At 44.7% G+C, this 23,819-nt stretch overlaps 1 protein-coding gene and 1 long non-coding RNA gene across 3 annotated transcripts; one reads left to right on the top strand and one right to left on the bottom strand.

The window, feature by feature from the left end:
• Window positions 1-128: 128 nt before the first annotated feature.
• On the bottom strand, window positions 129-23,736 carry NOL8 (nucleolar protein 8). Of its 2 annotated transcripts, XM_077911029.1 has the most exons (17): window positions 23,140-23,736; window positions 22,911-23,052; window positions 22,372-22,434; window positions 21,022-21,100; window positions 18,517-18,652; window positions 17,956-18,024; window positions 14,296-16,110; window positions 12,990-13,082; window positions 12,425-12,547; window positions 12,155-12,245; window positions 9,916-10,054; window positions 8,866-8,943; window positions 4,410-4,678; window positions 2,920-3,040; window positions 2,377-2,447; window positions 735-814; window positions 129-305 (listed from the first exon to the last, which is right to left on the bottom strand). In XM_077911029.1, the coding sequence occupies exons 2-17, from the start codon at window positions 23,047-23,049 to the stop codon at window positions 255-257; spliced, it is 3,417 nt and encodes a 1,138-aa protein (XP_077767155.1). In that variant the 5' UTR covers window positions 23,050-23,052; window positions 23,140-23,736; the 3' UTR covers window positions 129-254. The 2 variants fall into 2 exon arrangements, with proteins under 2 accessions (XP_077767155.1, XP_077767157.1); XM_077911031.1 differs by lacking the exons at window positions 21,022-21,100; window positions 23,140-23,736 and having other exon boundaries at window positions 22,911-22,929.
• On the top strand, window positions 1,756-5,035 carry LOC144321865 (uncharacterized). The gene is made up of 2 exons (XR_013387366.1): window positions 1,756-2,482; window positions 2,609-5,035. It is a non-coding gene; the product is annotated as an uncharacterized LOC144321865 (long non-coding RNA).
• Window positions 23,737-23,819: the final 83 nt, after the last annotated feature.

The raw sequence follows: 23,819 nt of genomic DNA, 5'->3' as shown, positions 1-23,819 counted from the left end.
ACAGAGATGATATATAAAAAATATTTTGGGGGATTATCTTATGCTTTGTTGAAAAAAAATTCAGGTTATTTTTTGAAAAATTACTTAGGAAGAGATACAAAGGAAATCTACAGAAAAAGACAATGATATCCATCAAGCACATTTTAATACTCCTTCACTATGAATTCTTTCTCACTTAAAATTATTTTCTGCATCACCCAATTTCCATAGGCGAGGCTTCTTCACATTCATATCAAAACCAATGCTGACATTTATTATTTTGGTTTCACTCTCCTTTTGGCATCTTTATGTTTCTTCCGACAGTCCTATAAAAACATCAAGCCTTTGTTAAAAATAAATGTGAATCATTTTCAAGGTGTTCAGTAGCTATAAAAATAAAATTCAGGTTATTCAATGTTAGAATTATGTAAACCACTATGGGAGTGCTCACTTTGAACAGAGTATTCAAACTTTCTAAATGTCTGCCATGGAAACTGTATTTTAGTCTTCCAAAAATCTCGTGATTTACTGATACTTAAGTGTGGCTGGAGCTCGGGTCCCTAAGTTGGCTGTTCTGCAGGCTGCTAACCTGCACCAGGTGTGTCGTGACCTAAACAGTGCCCCTCCGTGCGCTGGAACTGAGCATTTAAGTCATGGTCTCAGGTACTACCCTTTGTGTCTGAAATATTACACCAGGCAAATACTAACAAAATAGCACATTTTAGGAGATAGTCAATACAGAGATAGTTACTCACCATTCGCAAGTTGTTTGTTCTAGTCTCCCAAGAATTCCTGCTAATATTACTTCCCACTCCTCTCCAGAATAAATCAGAACCTACAAGCAGGAGATTAATGCCTTTAAAATGGATGATACACTAGCGCTGGCATTATCAAGGGCTTCAATTCTAGTTAACACCATTTCCCCCCCTAATTTGTTAGTTTTAAGAATATATATCCATTTTTTTACAAAATTAAAATAGAGAGGGACACCAGGATGGCTCAGTGGTTGAGCATCTGCCTTCGGCTCAGGGCATGATTCTGGGGTCCTGGGATCAAGTCCCGCATCAGGCTCCCTATGGGGAGCCTGTTTCTCCCTCTGCCTATGTCTCTGCCTCTCTCATGAATAAAAAAATAAAATCAAAATGAAAAGAAGAACCAAAATGAAAATATAGAACTTCTAGGATTTTACTGTTTATGTATTACTATTATGTATCTTGGTTTCTGTTTGTGCTAGGCTTTAAGAAAAGAATTCACCAAGAGCCTGAACTTTCAGGGTCCTAAAAACAGTTTTGCAGGTCTGGAATCTAAGCAAGTTCCCATAACAAAGAAGCCCTTGTTGATGATAATTGATGGGGGAACAGAGGACTAGCTGAGGACAAAGCACAAGTCCCAGGCAGCACATAGACAAATCCTTGCAACAGGCAGAGGGACATTCCTCTATGGACTCAACTGTCTTGATGTTAATACTTTGCTGAGGGCAGAAGGCAATCTTAGCCCGACCCCCAGGATCCTGTTAGTGTACTTTAACTATACTAACTACTTTAACTATAAAGGAGTATAAAAACTCCTTTATAAATTTCCTTTATCGGGGATCCCTGGGTGGCGCAGTGGTTTGGCGCCTGCCTTTGGCCCAGGGCGCGATCCTGGAGACCTGGGATCGAATCCCACATCAGGCTCCCGGTGCATGGAGCCTGCTTCTCCCTCTGCCTGTGTCTCTGCCTCTCTCTCTCTCTCTCTCTCTCTCTCTGTGACTATCATAAATAAATAAAATTATAAATTTCCTTTATCTCTAACCTCCCAAGATACATGTTGGTGATCGTCCCCCAAGCACATGGCCCACCCATATACATCTGAAAGGTCTCATGACTCAGGTTTTATTAGACGGAGGTAAGTGACCTCTTCCTAACAATAGCTATCCTGCCTCAAGGTCCTGGAAACCTGGCTTCCAAAATTCCTTACAGAGTATGCTATTTCCAAACCCCTCCCAACTCCCAGGTATATAATTAGCCACCCCTCACAGGCCCAGGGCAGCAGCTCTTCCTGCCCATGGGTCCTGTCCCCATATTTAATAAGGCCACCATTTCATATCAAAGACATCTCAAGAATTCTTTCTTGGTCGCCAACTCTGGACTTCACCCCACTAAATCTCACCTATATTCCAAAATTTCATCAATAACGAACGAGGGAGGGAGGTGTGAGTGGGAGCTCTGTCTTCCAGGGCTTAACAAGTCCATCAGCATCAGCCTAACAGGGACCGCTAAACCACACGGCATTGCAAAGGGTCACAATTCTTGCCAAATGCTTCTTTCCTGGATGTGTGTTTCTGTATTGGAATGTGTAGTGGTGAGAGCTGTACTGTTTCCTGTTTTATACCATTTAATGGAGAAATGGACTTACCACCAAGTCTTTCATCATTCTTAGAAAAAAAAAAAAATCTAGTGCTCTCTTTTTCAGGTAATGATACTTCTCTGAAGCAAAAGAGGAGAGAGAGAAACAGATACTGGTTAGTTTATTTCAGTATTTCAGATGAAATGTTTCTACTGCAAATATAAGTGAACCATTCCTTAAATAGATCTCATCTCTATTTGCTCATTTTGGTTTAAAGTGACTCTGCCTTGTCTCCATTCAGGATTCCTCTCTTGTATCTGAAACTTTGGTAACAAAGACTGTTTGAAGTCCCACACTGGTTGCGACGGTCTCAACCCACTATTGCTACCCCAACCAGCCAGTGTTTCCTGTGGGATGGCTCCGGGGTCCTCCTTCCAGACCAGGGACTTCATACCCCCCAATCCAGTGCTACCCAGTTTGAAGGAAGAGGAAACATGCTTCCCATCACAAAAAAGGCTAGAGAACTCTAAAGGAGCTGAGAAGGAAATTACGTTGTCTTGTGGATCCTTCCATCAGCAGGTCTGAGGCTTTCTGCAGAAAGAAACTGCTTACCTGGACTTCCTGCCTTCTGTTTCTTCAGCAACATCCTCCTCTCCGGAGCTGCTGTCTTGGAAACGAGAGGCTCCCTGCCAGACAACCTTCCCGGTTTTCACTGCCTCGGCTCTGTAGGTATCTGTGTTGTCATGGCAACAGAAGGGGACAGGGCTGTAGCCACACACACTCATTTGGTCACTTTCACCATGCACATATATCTCTAAGTGTCCAGGATCTTAACCATTAATTTAAAATAGGTAGCATCTTTTTAGATTTTTAAATACGAATTGAGAGAAGGTGTCCTATATTTGGCATTGCCAGGGTGATCTGATAAGGAATATGATAATACTATAAAAAGACATAAAAACCAAAGGTTTATAAACGGGCAACATAATTTAAAAGAAGGAACCCAAAGAGTAGCACTTGTGCTAGCAAGAGAAGCTTAAAATAGAGCACAATGCAGTGAACACAGGTTTCCCTCCTGTATTCATCACTGAGGAAAGGAATGTATGTTTACACTTTCTGGAGCTGCTGAAAGTTGTGCACAGTGCCCCAGGTTCCCCAAGCACCAAAGTCATACCTCCTAAGTCACGGAGGGGTCTCATCGCTCATTCCAAGGCCAGTTTCTCTCACCTGGCTCTCGGCTGCAGGAATTACCGTCAATATCACAGCAGCTCCACTCAAGAGTTTGCAACTGACCCTGGTCCTCAAACGGACAACATGGGCCAAAGCATGCTGTCAACAGAGCATACGGTGACTGTACCACCGTATCTTATTTACAACTAATTTTGAAAAACTGGACCACTGTACCTCCTGTTGGAGGAGCACAGAACTGACATGAAGTACTGAGTGCTGATCTTCACATACACCGTGTGTATGTGAGCATGTACTCTTCTGGAGTTTACAGTGAACTTCCAGGAACGCTCTTTCCACTGTGAACACCAGAGGAGGAACAGTGGTCTCTCTTACCAGGGGAGACTGTCCCTAAGTAACAGGCATTGCTAACTTTGGCTCATGTTGGCCTTTACAGGTAAACTTCCTGAAATGGAATGCAAAATTGTATGTTTGTTGTTTTCTTCAGGTTCTGGCCCACTTCCATGGAGAATGTCTGAAACAACTGGCATATGGATGACAAAGTAGACCCGTCTAGAGCCAAGGAGTGTGTTTCCTCCTTTCCCTACCAGATGGCACTGGCTTCCCACAGGTCCTGGCTTTTCTAACTGCAAGTAAGGCATGAAGCTATTTAGATGAAGGGCATACTATATACTCTTGGGGATTGTTTCTACTCAGAAGAAGGCAGGCTGCACGTTACTCTCTGGCTTCCCTTGGTGTCACACTGAGCTCCTGCTATGTTGTTTTTGGCCATATGACACCGAATCTTATATTGTTCATCTGATGGAAGAAAAAAATTCCTCCCTCTGCTAATGTTGCACCATTACACTTAACGTAGAATCAATCACGTTCAAGCTGCCTGAAGGGAAAGTGTTAAAAAAAAATTAAAAAAGTACCTTCTTTTACATCTTTAACATCTGAATCGAAAAAGGAGAAGGTGAAGCTGCTAGGCTGCTCAGCCCCAGTCGTCAGAGTGGTGGGGTTATGGACTTCCACTTTCTCACCATCACGAGTCTCATTAGAGGGTGTGTTGTCTGTTGTTTCACTGGAAACTTTTGTAGCTTGAAATATTTCTTTTAAGTCCGCAGCAATGCTATAATACATCTCCTTAGACACCTCAGGCAGCTTCTCGGCCTCCTCCCTTTGCTTCCTCCGTTTTGCTTTACTGCAGTGACATTTACAGACACATCACAAATAGACCATCAGTTGCCAGAAATTACAAGAAATTACCTTGGAAAACAAATCTCATTCTTTCAACAACCAAGAGGATTCACATATAAGACTCTATTCATAAAAGCAGAAACTGACCAATAAGCTTTTAATACACAAAACTATGCCAAGCAACTCCAAACATTATACACAAATCAAATCATCCTTTCCTCTGCACTACATTCCAGAAATCACACCTGAGATATTAGCTTTAAGCAACAAAATCACTTAACTACAACATGCCTGTTACTCACTACAAAACAAACATGCTTAAACCATTAACTTCTAAGTTCTAAAATGCTGTTTTACAAAATTGGTGTAAAAAGATTGTCATAATTAAATTTCAAAAATGAATTATAAACATGCTAAGTCTATCTTGATATGAAATGCTGTTGTTACTATATTCCTGCTCTGCATTTATTTTCTTTGATCTCAGACAAAACCTTACATAGCTGTTTCCAACAATGAGTTTTGAGCTATTAAAAGATTAAAATCTGGGCAGCCTGGGTGGCTCAGCAGTTTAGCACTGCCTTCAGCCCAGGGCCTGATCCTGGAGACCCGGGATCGAGTCCCACGTCAGGCTCCCTGCATGAAGCCTGCTTCTCCCTCTGCCTGTGTCTCTGCCTGTCTTTCATGAATAAAATCTTAAAAAAATTAAAATCCTTTTTCCTATTATAGTCCACTCCACATATCATGAATAATACTGGGCCAAAATTCTAACTGTATTACCTAGAATAGTAAGTGAACAAGATGTCCTAAATGGTTATCTTATTGGGAGAGACTATCATGGAAAGAAATTATTTTTTTTAAAAAAAGATTTTACTTATTTATTCATGAGAGACACAGAGAGAGAGAGAGGCAGAGACACAGGCAGAGGGAGAAACAAGGCTCCATGCAGGAAGCCCGACCTGGGACTCGATCCCGGATCTCCAGGATCACACCCTGGCTGAAGGTGGCGCTAAACCAATGAGCTACCTGGGCTGCCCTGGAAAGAAATTTTTAATACTTCATTTAAAACACCAACCTGCTAGGATTTAAGACAGAGATGCCCATGAAACTGAGCTCTATGAAAAATGGTGTACTTTAGGCAGTTCCATGAGATTATCCTTGAACTACTATGTGGTGGTTTTAAAAGTGGTCCGAAGACCCTTTGATCCTTTTTCCTTAAGATGTGGAATTCCGCCATTCCCTAGCATGGGCTGGGCTTCATGGACCTTGAGGAACGCAATGAGGCAGATGTGAAGGGTGTGTGACTACTGAGGGTCACAGAAGGCACCACAGCATTCTTGTGCTCTCCCCTGCACATCGCCGGCTTTGGGGGGAGCCCCTGCCATGCTGGAAGAGCACGCAAGTGCCCACACGTAAGGCAAGCACCTGAGGCCTCCAGCCAACAGACATGTGGGTGGGTCATCCTGCAGGAAGTCTTCTGAGAGCGTGAGCCACAACTACCCAGTGAAGCACCCCTAAATTCCTGACCCACAGAAAATAGGACCTAAAAGGACACTAAGGTAAATGCTGTTGGAACCCAGATGGAAGGGATCCTTGCTCTGCTACGGCACAAAGCTGGACAGCACTGTGTCGCCTCCATTAAAGGAGAACTTGGGAAATGCCTACAAATAGGGAATGAGCTAGGAAGACATCTGGGAGGGTCTGAAGGTATCTGCTGGTTTCTTCTTGCTGCCTGTGGTACAAAGTGGGCAGACAGTGAAACTAAAGACTTTCTTATAGGAGCTTGGACCTCATGGTTTGGGAGACCCCTAATTTCTAGAAGGCAAATGACATGAAATTTAAGTAATGGCTTCTAAGCAAAGATTCAATCTAAGACACAGGAAAACATGGTCTAAAGCAGGTGCTGGCAAACTATGCCCAAGAACCAGATCCAGGCTGCTGCCTAATTATATGTGGACTGCAGATTAAGAATATCTTTTATGCTTTGAAATGGCTGGAAAAATAAAAACACGATTTTGTGACATGGATAGATTATGTGAGTGTAAACGCGTCTGGCTAATACTTTTATTAGAACACAGCCTCCTTCACTTTGCTTCTGATCAGCTGTGGCCATTTCCTTTCATGAAGGCAGAGCAGAGTCACCACAACAGACAAAATGCTTCCTGTCTGATCTGTAACAGAGAAATCTATAGACCCCAGTCTAAATAGAAAGGAAATTCCTTTGTTAAGACCCTCGTCATAGCTCAAAAACCTCAACCATCTGACCAATAAAACTCCTAAAGACTTTACAGGTGGCGTCTCAGCAGAAGCCCACAGTAAAATAGCTTCTCTCAGAAATGACTGGTGGCTGTGGTTTCTGCCTCATGAGAGTAAACCTCAAGAAAATTCACAGGAGGCCCTCCAATAGTTTAAGAGAAATAGGTTAGCGGAAACACCAGCTTGGATCAACAGGTATAAAGGCATTCTACAGTGGTGAGGCTTTTGGATTCCCACATTTCTACAAGCAAAGAGCAGGCTGAGAAAAATCACTAAGTCACCAACACATGCCACCATTCACTAAAACAAAAGGATGATTCAGAAGGCAGAGTCAAGAACCACAGAGAATTATTACCAGGCCTGTGGTTCTAGCCAAAAACTGCTCACACTTCCCGGTCTGGACCTTAGAGTTGCTGTGGGCCAGTGACCCCCATGCCTCCTGCTTCCCTCAGGTGAACAGCGGGGCTGACAGCAGCCATCCTGAACCTGTGCCACCACTGTATGTTTGTGGAGGGAAAGGTGTGACTTGTCCCTGTAAGCTCACAGTCCTTTTGTCTCTCATCAGAAGAGCTGTACTAAAGGAGCCATGACCATTGGGCCTCATCTGCCTCTAGATCTGATTTGGATGAGAGGACCCCAGACTGTGAACAGATACTGTACAAGTGAGGCTTCTGGGGCCTCAGGGAGAGGTGAGTGTATCCTGCATGTGGCAAGAATGTATACACAATCTGTGGCCGGCCAATGGGCAGATTATGGCAGTCTCAAGTATGTCCACAAATTCCTCATTACTTCTCCCCTTAAGAGGTGTAGTTTCCAAGCCCCCCACCCCCATCACAGTATATGGGCTGGAGTTGGTGACTTGTTTCAAGAAAACTGAATAAGGCAGATTGTCAAGACTGAAGGCTATGGCCTCCTCCTTCTCTTTGGGTCATCTGCTCTGGGAGACACCAATCCCAAACAGCCTTCACTTAGTTCTCCGAATGGCAGCATTCACTGTAAATACAACGCAGTCAGCAGAACTAAAAGGTTACTATCAATACATTACGGTTAACTCAACTCAAGCTTTGTTCTCACTTTCCCATTTTCTTCACCAAATGTCTTTTTTATTCCAGGTTCTAACTCAGGATACCGCATGGTCCTTAGTGATTTTAATGGTAGGAAAATAAAGGCACTAAACCAGGCAGAGTAGTGGTTGCTCCATGTATTCGCAGTTTTTAACAAACTGATAGTGTGACAGCAGATGCGCAGGAAACAGCAGCTCTATCACACTACAGCAGAGTAGGCGACTGAATCGCTGCCCCCAGAAAGATATGTCCAGGCCCTAATTTCTAAAACCTGTGAATATTCCCTTATTTGGAAAAAGGTCTTTGTAGAGTTATTAACTACCTCACAAAGAGGAGATTTTCCAGGATTATCCCTAAGTGCAATCACAAGTGTCCCCATAATAGACACAAAGATGAAAGACACAGAACAGGAGGCCATGGCAGCCGCAGTGAAGGGATGCCATGGACTGCTGGCGGTCAGTGGAGGCCAGGAGTGAGGTGGGACACAGATGTTTGCCCCCGGCCTCCTAAGAGAACACAGTTCTTCTAATACCCTTGATCTCAGGCTCCTAGTCTCCAGAAATGCGAGAAGATACCTTCTGTGGTTTTCAGCAAGTCTATGGTGATGTGTTACCACAGACAAGAGACAGTAATACAAGATGGGGACACCACACGGGCCCAGGAACATGTGTCACTTATATGCAGGAGATCCCTTTGTTTAAAGGGAAGCCTTTTTCCACCATGACAATAGTTTCACTCTAACTTTTCCCTCCCTGGTCCTAAACTAGATACGATGCGGACCAATGGGTGGAGATGGGTTACTGTCTATTTCTCTCCTTGTCTGAAATGAGATTAGTTTCTATGATCCTGCTACAGAGAGAAGTACCTGATTTACCTTTCCTTTGGTTTATCATTGCTCTTCCTCTCGTAAGTGGAGTGGTCATGCCTTGTTGGATCATAATGTACGACGTCCCTGTGTACATAACGGACATGAATAAGTTGGCAGAGAGAAATCAGAACATAATGCAAAAAATTAATAGCAAGTTATAATTCAACATTGGGACAATTCCAGTTTTTTTTTTTTTTTTTTTTTTTTTTACAATTCCAGTTTTTGAGCAAGACAAAACCACATACTCAAAGAAGAGTATCAGAATCTTATCAGAAAGTCGTATCTTAAGTTACCTAGTTTGGAGTTTCTCTGAATCTTTTTTTAACATTAAAAATTATTTCACACATACTAAAATACAGATAAAGCTGGATTTGCATAAAATATTTTATATTTTATAATTAATTAAATTAAAATTAATTATAAAATATAATTAAACATAAATTAAATTTAATTTAATTATATTTTAAGTATTTTAGTAGTGAAAATAGGGGGAAGTGAGTAAAAGTATAGAAAGGAAAAGTGGGGGTGCCTGGCTGGCTCAGTCTGTAATGCACATGACTCTTAATCTCCAGATAGTGAGTTTATGTTCCCTGTTGGGCGAAGAGCTTAAAGAAAAGCAAACAAAGCCCCCCCCCCCCCCCAAAAACAAAAAAACCAGAGAAGTGATCACATGTTGGTGACTGGAGAAGCCGGTGTACCAGGGTTTTAATACAACAGTTTCTACAAATTTTGTGTTTAAAATTTTCTGTGATGATAAGTTACATTTATATAGCTTTACAGTTAATATTGAAACCACTGCCCAGCTGCTTCACTTGAAAGCAATGCCGCTCTGACATCTAAGCACAAAAATAGAGAAAAAATTTTAGTTTCTTGAAGTGAGCCACTGGGTCAACGATAAGTATATTTTTGAGGGTCTGATACATTTTGCCAACTGCCCTCCCTAGGATGTTAAAATGGCCTCATTTTTTTTTTTAATGGCCTAGTTTTAAACTGAGTTCAATTAGGCATTTATGTCCAAGGAAAATAGGGTGTAACAGACAAGAACATAAACCACACCTAAATTTCTTGGCAGCTACTGATCCTTTGTGCATAGAGTTGCTCAAGGTGGTGTGCAAAACACTCTGCACGACGTTCAGGGCTTTGAGCTTCTCTGCAGCAAGCTCCTCTTCCTCGGCTGTTTTCTTCTCATTTACCTCTTAGAGGAAAAGGGACATTTAGTAATCTCTTGGCAAACAACTTGAGGAACCTCAATCATCAATTATCAAGTATCAAACATGGGCAAAGCACGTTCAGACAGGAGAAAAATCCAAACCCATTTTCCTAAGCTCCCCAACCCCATGACCCTCAGCGCCACAGGGAATCCAGAAGTCACATGACCAACAAATGAAAAGTCCCATTTCCACCTGTAATTATGAAAACAATCTGCATTTGATGGCTTTCAGTGACAAGTCAAAGTTTTTAAGGTAAAGATCCATAATGTAACATAGCAAGATGCCAATCACAAAACCATGGAGATTACAGACTCTGACTTTCTAACACTCTAAAAACCTATTTTATATTACATGTCAACTTAAAAATGGAAGATAGTGATGGATGGCAACTCTCCTAACACGTTGTGAGACAGTTCCTCGGCCTTTGATTCAGTAATAAATGCTGCAGGAAGAGCTATGTGTCCTACACACGCAGGGCATCATGGACCCAAACGCTGTTACACTGTTATCTTCAACGACAAGAAACGCAAACATCATACAACAAACACAGCTAGTCTGGATTACAGACCAAAATACAGAGAAGCCTGGAAGATCCCTGAACTCACTGCAGAAGATAAGCAACTAAGTAGATACCTGAATAAAACACTAGTTTAAGTAAGTTCTCTATAGAAATCCCCCACGTGTCTAAGGATTCAAAGGAGGTAGACACTATGTTCAATTGCATCAAGAAATGCTTTATAAACCAGGTGTAGTCTAAGGCAGGAAAGAAAAGTGGATCCCTTGAGGGGGTGTCTGCCAGGTGTAGGAAACAAAATGAACACATACATTGAAGAAAATGCAGTGTTGATAGTATATTAGGTTGAATCACGTGAATGTGCTAATATGCGACAACTTTCACTTTGAAAAATGGCAATTTTCGGGGATCCCTGGGTGGCGCAGCGGTTTAGCGCCTGCCTTTGGCCCAGGGTGCGATCCTGGAGACCCGGGATCGAATCCCACGTCGGGCTTCCGGTGCATGGAGCCTGCTTTTCCCTCTGCCTGTGTCTCTGCCTCTCTCTCTCTCTGTGTGACTATCATAAATAAATAAAAATTAAAAAAAAAAAAGGAAAAATGGCAATTTTCATTTTGACCTGTGTCACTTGCCTGCAGAAGAGTCATTGTGATTCACAAAAAATTAAGCCTGAAAAGTTGGGAGGGAATGAAATAAAAGGTCCTCTGACTGTGCTAAGGATGGATGTGCCACCAGCAGAAACAGGGGGGTCTGAGCTGCTGGAGAGAGAACCACAGGTGGCTTGCATAGCATTACTGCGGGCAGGGACACCAGTGAGAAACGTCCATCAGGCGCTGGGAACAGAACAGTCTGGAGCAGAGGAGACCCACATGTGGAAACAACTCATGGACAAGGAGAGGCTGAAGCCACAGGGAACCTAAGGACCTCAGGAAGCATCTTAACCTAGAAGCAAAGGGAATGAGGAGGAAAATGAGGGGAGTTAGGCTGCAACAGGAGCAGGGGGAAGAGAACATCTCAAAGTGGTCAATAGCAACAGAAGCAACAGAAGCCACAGGCAGGCTGCAGAGGTGGAAGCCTGCGGTAACGCCAGGGCTCTTGACAAACCAGGCATCCACAGCTGTGAGGGAACACAGATCCAAGAGGCCAAAGCTCAGAAGGCAATCTCCAGTCACAGCACCCAAAGCAGCTATTCCATGGCTCAGAAACACAAGTTGGTGTGGACCCTGGAAAAATTACTCTCTGAACCTTGGTTTTCAGAGACATAGACTACATAGAATACTCACCTCAAAGAATCAGAGTGTGCATTTTCAATAAAAAGCCACCGCTTCTGAATTACATGTACTTTATGCTTTAATTTCAAGTTTAGAATGAAAAAGATGGGAGTGGCAACTAGAAAGCTGGCAGGGTGGAAGGAATGGCTTTTCTGGGGACCCAAGACCTAACTGTGTTCCGGGAAGAAGGGCAGCACAAGCCTCACGGTTCCAGGTCTTGAGTGCAGTTTCTTGTCAACCACCTGACTTCACAGGGACCCCCAGCTCTGACATCAGGACTGTTGGGACAGTGAGATATTTACCTTCCTGCTCCTCTTCACTGTCACTCTCCAGAAATCGGGAGTCCATGCGGAATCTGTGGTCGGTGCCGAAGTGAGACTGCAAGTCCATGAGCTACACAGACACACAAACAGCTCAGCTGGGAGCCATGTTCCCATGACCATGCTCTTACACAAGACCCTGCATGTGCCCCTCCCACACCCTGGAGTCCCGGACAGCAGCTCTACCCGGGTGGATCCAGCGCACCACAAACAAGGACATGTTGCAGGTGGGATTATCTGGTCTTCACTAACCTTCTGCCCAGCTCTGCCCTCAAACTGAGGTTTAATTTGGAACCTGTGACTATCATCTTCGGATCCAGATTGTTCATCCTCGCTGCTATCAAACAGCCTCCCAGCTGCTCTGCTTATGGACTCCTGGAACAGAGATGCACATAGTGGACACACACAGGAGTGCTCATTAACAACTGAGGCAATCTGCAATCTTCCTCTCCCATTTAAGAACCAGTAACCAGGATGCATCTCCCAGGAAAGGGTAGATGGTTAGTATAGAAACTCCTAACTCAAGCACATTGGCATGGCCTCTTGGGTCACTAAGCGGGGAGCTCTGAGGACAGCTGGATTGGGGGTGGGGGGGGCACTGTCTGCAGGGTTTCACTAGTAGTGATGCTGCCTGGCAGATTATGTGAGGGGAGATTCATATGGGGGGGAAGTCTCCAAGGCCCCAGGTGTTGGTGCGAATGGTGGTCGGAGGTGCCCTGGGGGCTCAGGAGGACCTCATGTTGAATGTGGCCATTGTCAGGAGGCCCTGGTAGCCAAGAGTGGTGGAATGCCCACAAAGACGTCCTCAGCTACCTACCTCCATGGGCTCCTCACCCAGATGGCTTTGCTCCTCTGTGTCACTGTCAGAGTCAAAAATGATGTGTGTTGGCTTATTCTCTGGATGACCATCCTAGAGGAGTGGACAAAGGTATCAAACCATAAGACAGCCCCTTGTCTCCTTTCCTGGCCAAGGCCCTGTCTCATTCCTTAGTGTGAATGCCACCACCCACTTGTTTCCTAAGATGGAAAATTAAGACTTCTTGCCCAGTTGGTCCTCAAGTTAGTTCCAAGTGTGGACCTTCCTGGTACCTTTTAAGTCTATTCCCACTGTCACTGCCTTGGTTCTGGCTCATGACCTCCCCTGTTGTTAGGGCCTGAACCATTTTTCCCAGGTCGAGGCTGGCTACTGTTTTCTGTGAGGGACCAGAGAGAAAATATTTTGGGTTTTGTAGGCTACATATAATCCTGGTCTTATATTTTCTTCTTTAAAATGCTTTATAAACATAGAAAGCATTCTTGGCTTGGAGGCTATACCACAACGGGCCCTGGGCTGGATGCCTATGAGCTGTAGTGTGTGGATTTCTGTTTCAATATACACATACGAATCTTCACTCCCTTCTTTCCACAGCCACAGAACAAAGTCCCACATCCAGAGCCTTCCCACCACTTGCCCTGCTCTTCACTCCAGCATCCTCGTCCCCGTACATCTCAGTTACACTGACTGCAAACTCTCCTTTGTACAAACTGCCCCCGTCTTCCCCTGAATGTCTTTCCTTTCCTTTCCTTTCCCACCCTTCTGCCTCCATCAGCCAGTTCCCATAGATCCCTCTACCTTAGACTCTGTTCAGGCTGAGGGAGCCCCCTACCACTCCTCCCAGCTGACTTGCTGGGGTGCATGGGCACTCTTCTCTCTGGCTCCCATGGGCCTGAACTGCGGCTCTGTGCCCACAACACCATGAGCCAATGGCCGCCAGAGGCAGGGACCTCAATCCTCATTCCACAGGCCTAGCACTGCTATGATGGCCGGGACTTCACAGACATGGTTGTTGAAAGAATGGGTAAAGTCAGCATAGAGAATCTTAGCAGAATATATATGTGAATTCTGACACATTAGGACGCGTCATAGAATTACACCAGTTATAGCTTCCAAAGGAAAAGAAATCACAAATAAAACCTTAAAATGTTTTCAGTGAACAGAATTCAATCTTGATTTCTCTGGTATAAAGATACAAGGTGACAAAAGCTTCTGACTCAAGGAACACAGCATGAGAAGGGTGGGTGCTGGGATGCCTCCACAGGAAGGAAGGGTGGACTTGTGGTGCCCAGACCAGGAGCGCACTCACCAAGTCCGCCAGCGCATTATGAACCAGCTTCTTCCGCACTTCCTTAGCTTTCTGCCTTGCGTCCAAGGCTGCCAAACGCTTCTGATTGTCTTCAGCATGCTTCTCCTTAGCATCAACACTGGACCAACTGTTCACACCAAGAGGGAAGCTGGCATTGCTTTCCTGAGCGTCTCTTTTGGAAGAGTCCCCTGGTGCTTTCCCAGTCGCTGGCTGGCCACTCTGTCCGGAGCCCTCTCCAGCCTCCCTGGTCCTGTGGCAGCAGTCTTCATCAAAGCCTACCGTGGGGATCTTTGTAACAATACTTAAGGATCTCTCATCTTTTAATGGCAACAGACTAGAAATAGGATTTCTACGTTCCACTTCCAAACTGCTAGGGGACACCATCTTGTGATCCTGGCTCTTGAAAGCAGACTGTCTCTTTCGAGGCTGAGTTTGGTTTGGGTCATTTGTCTTCCTTGCATGTTGGAGAAGAGTTATTTTGCTTGATGAGCCATAGGCAGGTGGACACCCCTTCTCCACAGACATGCTGCCGGGACCAAGTTTCAAGGAATTCTGATCTGTATTTACATTGTCAGAGGCAACATTCTCTTTTAAGGGTTTTCTTACTGATTCTTTTCCATAGAGACAGCCCACCCCCTTGAAAGCCTGGAATTTTGGCTTTAAGTTGTTTTCCTTTGATTTCTGTTTTTCACAAGTATTCTCTTCTCCTTCTAAAAGGGCAGCCACAATCTCCTCGGGACGGATACACGGCCGGGCTCTGTGCAGGCCACCTGGAGTCCTGTCAGCCTTGGTGGTGGTTTCCTGGCCACTGCTCTCAGGATCTTCTGGAGACTGAAGGTCACCACAAGCCAGCTGTTCCAGATCAGCTAACGTGAGCTGCACACGGAGGCAGTTTTTCATCATGGCGTCATACTCCTCATCTCCCGAAGACTCAGAGAATTCTGACTCAGAACCTGCATCTTCCCTGCTGCTACAGTGGGGTATAACCCTGGCACCAACGGCTTGCTCTGGGTTAGTCTTCCTTTTTTGTGCTTTAACACAATGATCCGAAAGCTCACAGTTTCTTCTATTTTTCAAAAATGTTTTCTTGCATGCAGACCTTTCCATCTGTGAAAACTCTGTGTTTTTGATCTTACCAGCCTTTTTCTTTGCTGTGACAATCTCATCTGTATCTCCTGAATCATAGTTGATTTCATTTCCTAGGACATTACCTTCCCCATCCTGGCAGGAGACGCCACTGATGCCTAACGCTGTTACAGAAGGCAGCTTTTGGACACCTGACTTGAAGTCCCCTCGTACGACTTCAAATGGCTCATCTGCAGAGTCACCCACTGAGGACCATGTGGTTTTCCCCAGGCTTTCCTCCCGAGCAATCACTAGTCTTATCTCCTCTTCAGAATCAGTATCGTCATCAGACATATGATCTCTGCTCCTGGCAGCTCCCATGCCAGAGGTCTGAACAAATACGTTTTTAAGTTTCTGGCAGTGAGAAGCAGGGGGATGGGGTGACTGAGTAGTGATAGGTTTACAGGGCACTTCCTGTGCTGCCTCTTGCTGTGTGGGATGTGGACTCCTCCGGACCGTGTGGGGTCTGGCTCTCACAGCTGGAGATGCAGCAGGTGCCTCGTTCTGCACTTTGACTCTCTTCTGGGGGGGGCTGTGAACAGCACAGAACTCCCCTCGTTGCTTCTTATTCATAGGGTTATCCCCGCCTTCCAGTTCCCAGGTGAGGCTGGAGACAGGGGTGGCATGTGTGACATCCTCTGCAATCTTCTTTAGGTTGTGGCAGTATTTCGATGGGTCATACTTCATGATGTTACCACAAGTCAAGGAATAAAACAGAAGCACCAGATTTTAGGAAAACCCATCACTGTGGTGAAGTACAAGGAGGAGTCTGATCTTGAGCAGCTCCCTTACTTGGCCTGCCCACCCTTTCTCAAGCAATATGGGCACTTCCCTGGGTGACCTCAGGTCTGTGAAACTGGCATGTCCAGAGTTGAAACCGAGCAACATCATGGTTCACCCGCAGGAAAAGGAAACCTGTTCAGGTTATATTCCAGGCACAGGGGCCACAAGCAGTTCTCTGTGAACCTGTACTGATACCATAAAGCAGAGCAAGGGGCATGAGCAGGGCACAGCTGGGTGTTGCACATCCTTCACTCCAACTGTGCTTGGCCATTCCTGCCTCCTCAGTACTGGCTCATTCTAGCTCTGATTCTCCCAGCTCAGTAACATCCATTCCATATTCTGGTCACTCTCCGCATTTTGTAGGTTTTTTTTTTTTTTTTTAAGATTTTATTTATTTATTCATGAGAGACACAGAAAGAGAGGCAGAGACACAGGCAGAGGGAGAAGCAGGCTCCATGCAGGGAGCCTGACGTGGGACTTGATCCCGGGTCTCCAGAGCCACAGGCAAAGGGAAAAGCAGGCTCCATGCAGGGAGCCTGACGTGGGACTTGATCCCGGGTCTCCAGGATCCAGCCCTGGGCTGAAGGCGGCGCTAAACTGCTGAGCCCCATTTTGTAGATATTTATTAGAAAGCTAGTAATTCTCTCCCAGGCCTGTTTTGTTGCTAACATTGTCCAGAAAAATTCTAGTTAACGTCAAAGTGTTGTGAGGACAGCTAGCATTTGCTGATTTTCTAAAACATGAATAGGCAAGCATATGGTGCTTTGGGAGATCACTCCTAATGACAACTAAATTAGCCTTTGGTAACTACTGAAGGCACACCAAATATGTGAGATGTGCCAGGTGGTGTCTCTTGTTGCCCAACTTCACACTCTCCTTGAATGTCCTCCTCTTGCTGTTGGTGGCTGCTACACAGGGAAGGCTGAGAAGATGTCAGCTTTCCTTGACATTAGGGTCCCTGGCAGGGGAGCAGGAACAGGTGTGGCCAGGCCTCCAGGGGCCCCAGGTAGCACAGCAGCTGTGAGTAATGAGGACATACCTCTGGTTCTCTGGGTGGTAGTGGTCTGCTGCAGTGGACATCCTGACCATCAGCTGCTTGCTCCTTCAGCACCTGTTTATCCCAGTTGTATATACCACATCCCCTCTGGAATATCTGGAGCTGCTTTTGCTTCCCTGACTGGCACACAAGGTTACAGCTCTATCCACAAGTCTGTGATGCTAGGAATTCAAGGTCTTGGACAATCTGACTTCATTTCCTCAAGGGAACAGGTATTCTCATTTGCGCATCCAGGGTACACATGACTTCAACTCACCATTCTCCTGCCCATCTATCTACATGTTCCTACCTACCACCTTCCCTCTGCCTGGTCTTCTTCCTATCACATTCTGCTATGCAAACCATACCTCCTCCAATGCCTTCTTTCACTACAGCCGAGCTGCCTCACCCTTCTGTAGTACCGACGGAATGGCCCTGAATCATGTCAAACGAGTTAACAGGTTCAAGTGCTTTGACAAATGTCACTTATGTCACTCACTAGTATAAAACCTCTTTACACTCTCACTTGCCTCTCATTATTTCACACTGGTAAGCAGGTAGGTCTTATCTTGCCTAGAGATGTAGAACATAAAAATTTAAGCATCTAAAATTTACTGACAGAGGCAGTGAAATTCTAATGGGATGAAGTGAACTTCTGTAAGTATCCGCTGCTGTGGTAAATAATAGTTACTTTGAAAGGCCAACTGAAAGGATATTTTACGCTTATGTTGATTCTTTAGATGAAGGACAGGTAAGACTCTTCCAAATTTACTCACAACCCAATTCTAAAAGAAAAAAAAAAAGAATACATTTACTATGTATGTCAGAAATGGAAAAAAATAACTGCATTGCATAAACATAACTTTAAAAATCAAACTTACAGTAAGTCATGATTACTGTTGGGTTTTGTCTTTGATGATGAAACATGAGTTTTCAAAAAGAGTGTATGAGTAAAGAAAAACAAGGACAAGTGGGGCAGCTATGAGTCTCATATAAATCATGTAGAACGCAACAAAAACACCAATCATTGAAAGTTGTAGCCTCACCACATATGTCCCTTGGGAGACCCACCTTCACTTAGATTTTGATTTCTTCCTGTAAGATGAGGGAGAACTGTGCTTACTGGAGACTTGTAAACACACTCTGAAAACCATAGAGCACTGCCTGGGTTGTGCTTCAAAGCAAGGGAAAAAGCAACTGCTCTAGACACAGCACCCATGGTCACACAGACTGAGGACTCGGTTCCTGGGCTACTCAGGCTGCCAGTAGAGACTCACTTTGTGCCCTGGCACTTCTGTTCCTGGCACAGCTTTCATATGGAAATCCACCACTTTCATCTTTTCCAAAAAGCTGGTATTGTCTATTGTTGATTTCTCTTTCTTTGCTTTTGCTTCTTCTCTTTCTTGGGCCAATCTGAATAAATATAAATAAATAAAAGAGTTGAAAGCTAACCATGCTCTCAACAACGGGTTTTTTTTTCTTTTTTTTTTTTAAATCCTGTAAAGCTGTTTGACTTCATAGTGATTATTCAGGACCTCTCAATTTTCCCCTTCCATCCTCAATCGCTCCACTCTTTATGAGAAAGAGTTGCCTTTCAGAACCCAATCTGCCAAGTCCTGATTATTTCCACCTTCTTTTTTTTTTTTTTTTTTTTAATTTATTTATTTATGATAGTCACAGAGAGAGAGAGAGAGAGAGAGAGGCAGAGACACAGGCAGAGGGAGAAGCAGGCTCCATGCACCGGGAGCCCGACGTGGGATTCGATCCCGGGTCTCCAGGATCACGCCCTGGGCCAAAGGCAGGCGCCAAACCGCTGCGCCACCCAGGGATCCCTATTTCCACCTTCTAAATGGAAAGAATGTAGAATGCCATCTCAAGCTTCCAATTCAAACTCCCCCAACTTATTCAGGCCTGGGCAGCTACACTGACCATCCTCATGGGCTTCTTTGCCTCTGGTCTATCTCCTTTATGTTCCACCTTCCAGAATGACAGAGTCATGCTTTTTTTTTTTTTTTTTTTTTTTAAAGATTTTATTTATTTATTCATGATAGTCACACAGAGAGAGACAGAGAGGCAGAGACACAGGCAGAGGGAGAAGCAGGCTCCATGCAGGGAGCCCGACATGGGATTCGATCCCGGGTCTCCAGGATCGCACCCCGGGCCAAAGGCAGGCGCCAAACCGCTGCGCCACCCAGGGATCCCAGAGTCATGCTTTTTAAGCATGCATGCCCAGATATTCCCAAGCAGCAGCACTACATGCTCACCCTGCTCAGAACCAGGGCTCTACCTCCTGCAGAGTAGGCACTGAATTGCTAATGGATAAAGTCCCATCACTACCTTGTTCACAGAGGCCCTGAGCTGAAAAGCCATGTCAGATTCTCACCGTCCTTCAAACTATGCCTTCCGTAGTCTACTTCCCATTTCCTGGTCCTAGAACAACTTAATCAACTCTTCTGGTTACGCCAGCTATACATCCCTAAACTGGTTCCTATTTGGAAAGTTCCCAAACCCACAGAATCTCTCTCCTTGAGAATAGTATCTCTCAGGATCTTAATATGCTCTAATGGTTATTACAATACCTTATTTTTTTTTTTTTTTATGATAGTCTCAGAGAGAGAGAGAGAGAGAGAGAGAGAGAGAGGCAGAGACATAGGCAGAGGGAGAAGCAGGCTCCCTGCACCGGGAGCCCGATGTGGGATTCGATCCCAGGTCTTCAGGATCGCGCCCTGGGCCAAAGGCAGGCGCCAAACTGCTGCGCCACCCAGGGATCCCTACAATACCTTATTTTTAAGTCACTTGCAAAATTAACCTTATGCCTCTCATACAGGGACTTCCTATTATCTTTGTGTCTTTGTATGATTGTATCATAAACAGCCAAAATCAACATAAGCGATTTGGTAGCGTCTACTAAAATTCTAAATGTACATAAGCCTATGATATAGCAACTCCTCTGTGGACATAAACCCAAAACCCCCTTGCACTATGTAAGACCATCCTCAAGGTTCATCTATTATGAGAAGTGGAAAAGTCTAAATGTCCATCATCAGAGGGGGACAACCCTGTGGTATAGTCTATTTTCTAAAACAGTGCTAAATCATTACAAAAAAGGGGGATCATCTACAGCCTCACAGAAGGTTGTGTTTACAAAGATAAAGTAGGTAAATATAAATATACCCTAAGTTGAAACATATGTTGGGGCTCCTGGGTGGCTCAGTGAGTTAAGCATCTGACTTTGGCTCAGGTCGTGATCTCAAGGCCCTGGGATTGAGTCCCGAGTTGGACTCCCTGCTCAGTGGGGAGTCTGCTCCTCTCTCTCTGCCTTCTGCTACCCTTACCTGTGTATTCTTTGTCAAATGAATAAATAAAATCTTAAAAAAAAACCCCAAAAAACAACATATGTAAACATACTGCATTTTTTTGTGCATCTGGGGTTGTAGGGAGTCACAGTTGAAAGGGATTTTAGGGCAGCCTGGGTGGCTCAGTGGTTTAGCACCACCTTCAGCCCAGGGTGTGATCCTGGAGACCTGGGATCGAGTCCCATGTCGGGCTCCCTGCATGGAGCCTGCTTCTCCCTCTGCCTGTGTCTGTGCCTCTCTGTCTCTCATGAATAAATAAATCAAATCTTAAAAAAAAAAAAAAGGGATTTTAGCTCTACTTGTAATGCTTGAATGTTAAGATTGCAGTAACACACTACTTGATAGTTTCAAATCAATTATGTAAATGTATAAAACCACTTACAATATAATGAAATAGGGTTTAAATTCATGCAGAACATATCTTACCTGTGCAAAAAACTTTCTTTTGCCAGTTGAATTTGTAGTGTTCCACCTTTCCATTTTGTTTTATTTAAAATAGACATACCTATAAAGCACAGAATTATTACCCAAATACACAGTGATGCAGAAATATATGGCAGGATGTGCCTTTTCTAATTAGCTAGTACCAAAAAAGCACACTTGTTTATCACAAAGAGGCACAGAAGAGATACAGCAAACACAACCAAGGGAGAAAAGGCCTAGATCCTGGTGTCAGCTCTGTGACCCACCAAGGAGTCCTTAAGTTCTCTATCAACCAGTGTTCCTGGAAGAACTGAATAAAGCAAACATGTAAAACATAGAGCGAAATTTATCATTCTTCCACAAAGATATGCTAGGAACCTCAGGTGAATGACATTTATTTGACATTTCATCGTTATCACTCCTACTAAAACTATAAAACATGAATTAATTTTAGAGAGTGAATCAGAAAACACTGAAATCCTGTAGAACTTCATTGTCTCACGCTAATTATTGCTATGTAACTTGCAAATAAATTAGCTGCAGACGACTAAACTGGGTTTCAACTGCTACGCCCCAAAAGCTGATTCTTATTACCTACCATCAACTTCATTAATAATAACCACAAACAGAAGTTTCTATGTTTTCGGTACTACACTAAGCACAAATGTTTTACTCAATTTAAACTTTATGGTGATGACATCAGCAGTATCTCTGTCACATTTCAAATAAGTAAACTGGGGCTTCTAGGTTAAACAATTTGTCACAAGTCACATAGCAGAGCTGTTCTTAACCACCACTTATTTCTCACTAAGTAAGAGGATACATCAAAATTTTTTTTTTTTTTTTGGCAAATGAGAACACAGAAGGCTGATGGCTCTCTTTCTCCATTAGCATGTTTTCTTTTCAGTGTCTTGACTTTGCAGCCTCTAATAAGTCGCACACATTACTGATAGAGATTTCATAATTTTAAGAATATGGTCTTACAAGGGCATGCTGTAAAGCCCCCCTAAGGATGATTAATGACAAGAATATGCTGCCTGAGAAATGAACACACCAGGAAAGGAAGAGATTGGCATAATATTCAATGTTTAACAGTTTCTATGAACATGTGTTCTCTTGTCTAAAATATCTGAGAATACCATGTTTGAGCAATGATCTGCCATATATCTGCTGCCGCCAAATGGGATAGACCTAAATCTGCTGAGTTGTAGGATGTTGGGATTCTCTTGACCATGGCTATTCCTCTGGATGTTTCTCAAGTGGTGGTTAAGGTTTAGATTTAGTACCAAAGTTATTCTAAGTTATACAGTGACATCAACTGGCAAATAGAAAGAATAGAACAATCTTACTTACATTTGTTCAGGTTTTCTTCTGCCACTCTGATGTTGATATATGCAAAGACTTTCTGTGGGTTTCCTTAAAAAAAAAAAAAAAAAAAAAAAGGATTAAACTTTTACCCGCAGAACAATGTAAAAATGATTAAGTTTTTAACTTAGAACGATGATCTTTGGAATCTCACTTTTTTCAAAGAAAAATCTTGTTTTTCATTGGATACAAAGATTACATTTTTGTATGCACATATCAAAATATTTCAAAAGAAAAAGAAGGGTTAAGCAGTTAAAGTTTCAATTGTATGTTACAGTCTAACAGGACACCTGGTAAATATTAGAATTTTAGCTTTGTAAATGGAAAGCTGCATGTTTCAGAAAGCAGATGTTTTGCAATTTAGAATGCCTTTTGACTTCAGAAATGTAAACCTGGGCCAGTTCCACATTTTATATCACACCTTCGCAGCAGGGGCTGTACACACACCACTCCGCCCTAGGGCTTCCCTACTCTATGACACATCAGAGGGATTGAACAGGCCTTAAGGACCCACGAGGACGAGTTACCTTGGTCATCTCTCCGAGTGATCATCTCCACCTCGGAAACGTCCCCGAATCTGCTGAACCGGTCCCGAAGGTCCGCGGAGGTCACGTCCCGGCCGAGGCCGCCTACGAACAGGCGCTTTACCGCGTCGTCTGCCTTCATATCCTGCCGGGAAAACACGTCTCCACCCACTCGGAACGGTCTCCTACTTCTTGTCACTTCCGCAGCAAACCCCTGCTCCTTTCCCCGCACCTCCAGATCACATGGGTCGCCAGGACCTGGGTCTCCCTCCGAATTTTATCCGGGGACACTCTGCTCAGGCCCTGAGTCCGTGTCCTGGGAACGCACTTCGTAACCGCAGTCGTACACCCGCGCAGACGCGGACACACTTCCCCGCCACTGATGTGTGCAGCTGTTAGTGTTTTCCCTTCATTCGTTCGCCCACTTGGAGCGCAACCGGTGGAGACGAGACGTGGCCTGGGCGCCGACCGGTGCTCCTCCGTCCGTGACGGGCACACGGGGGAAGCAGGTCCCGCGCGGCCACACCGCGGGCGTCTGCCGAGCGAGGCGAGGACAGGCCGTTTTTCCACAGCTCGCGCGGCGGCGGCTCAGGCAGGGTGAATCCGCGCTCAAGCACACCGTGACCACCCACTCTGATCTCAGAGCCCGGCAGGCTGCACCGGGAAGGGTGCTGGAAAGCCCTTCTGGGGTTAGAGGGCACGGACCCTGCCCTCCCCGACGACTGCCAGACCCCCACCGCACCACGCGCGACTCCGAACAGCGCCCAGAGCCGCGCTAGAGCTCGGGGCGTGGGCTACCGCCCCCAGCTTTCCAGGGGCCTCCCCCCGCCCTTCCCTCCCAAAGACCCAGAGACGACCCCGCCCCCTCCCGCACCCCAAGTCCACTTCACCACCGCGCGGTCCGCGCCCCAC

The sequence above is a fragment of the Canis aureus genome, chromosome 1 (genome assembly GCF_053574225.1).
Source record: "Canis aureus isolate CA01 chromosome 1, VMU_Caureus_v.1.0, whole genome shotgun sequence".
NCBI classification, from domain to species: domain Eukaryota; kingdom Metazoa; phylum Chordata; class Mammalia; order Carnivora; family Canidae; genus Canis; species Canis aureus.
This window is presented reverse-complemented; position numbering and strand designations above follow the sequence as displayed.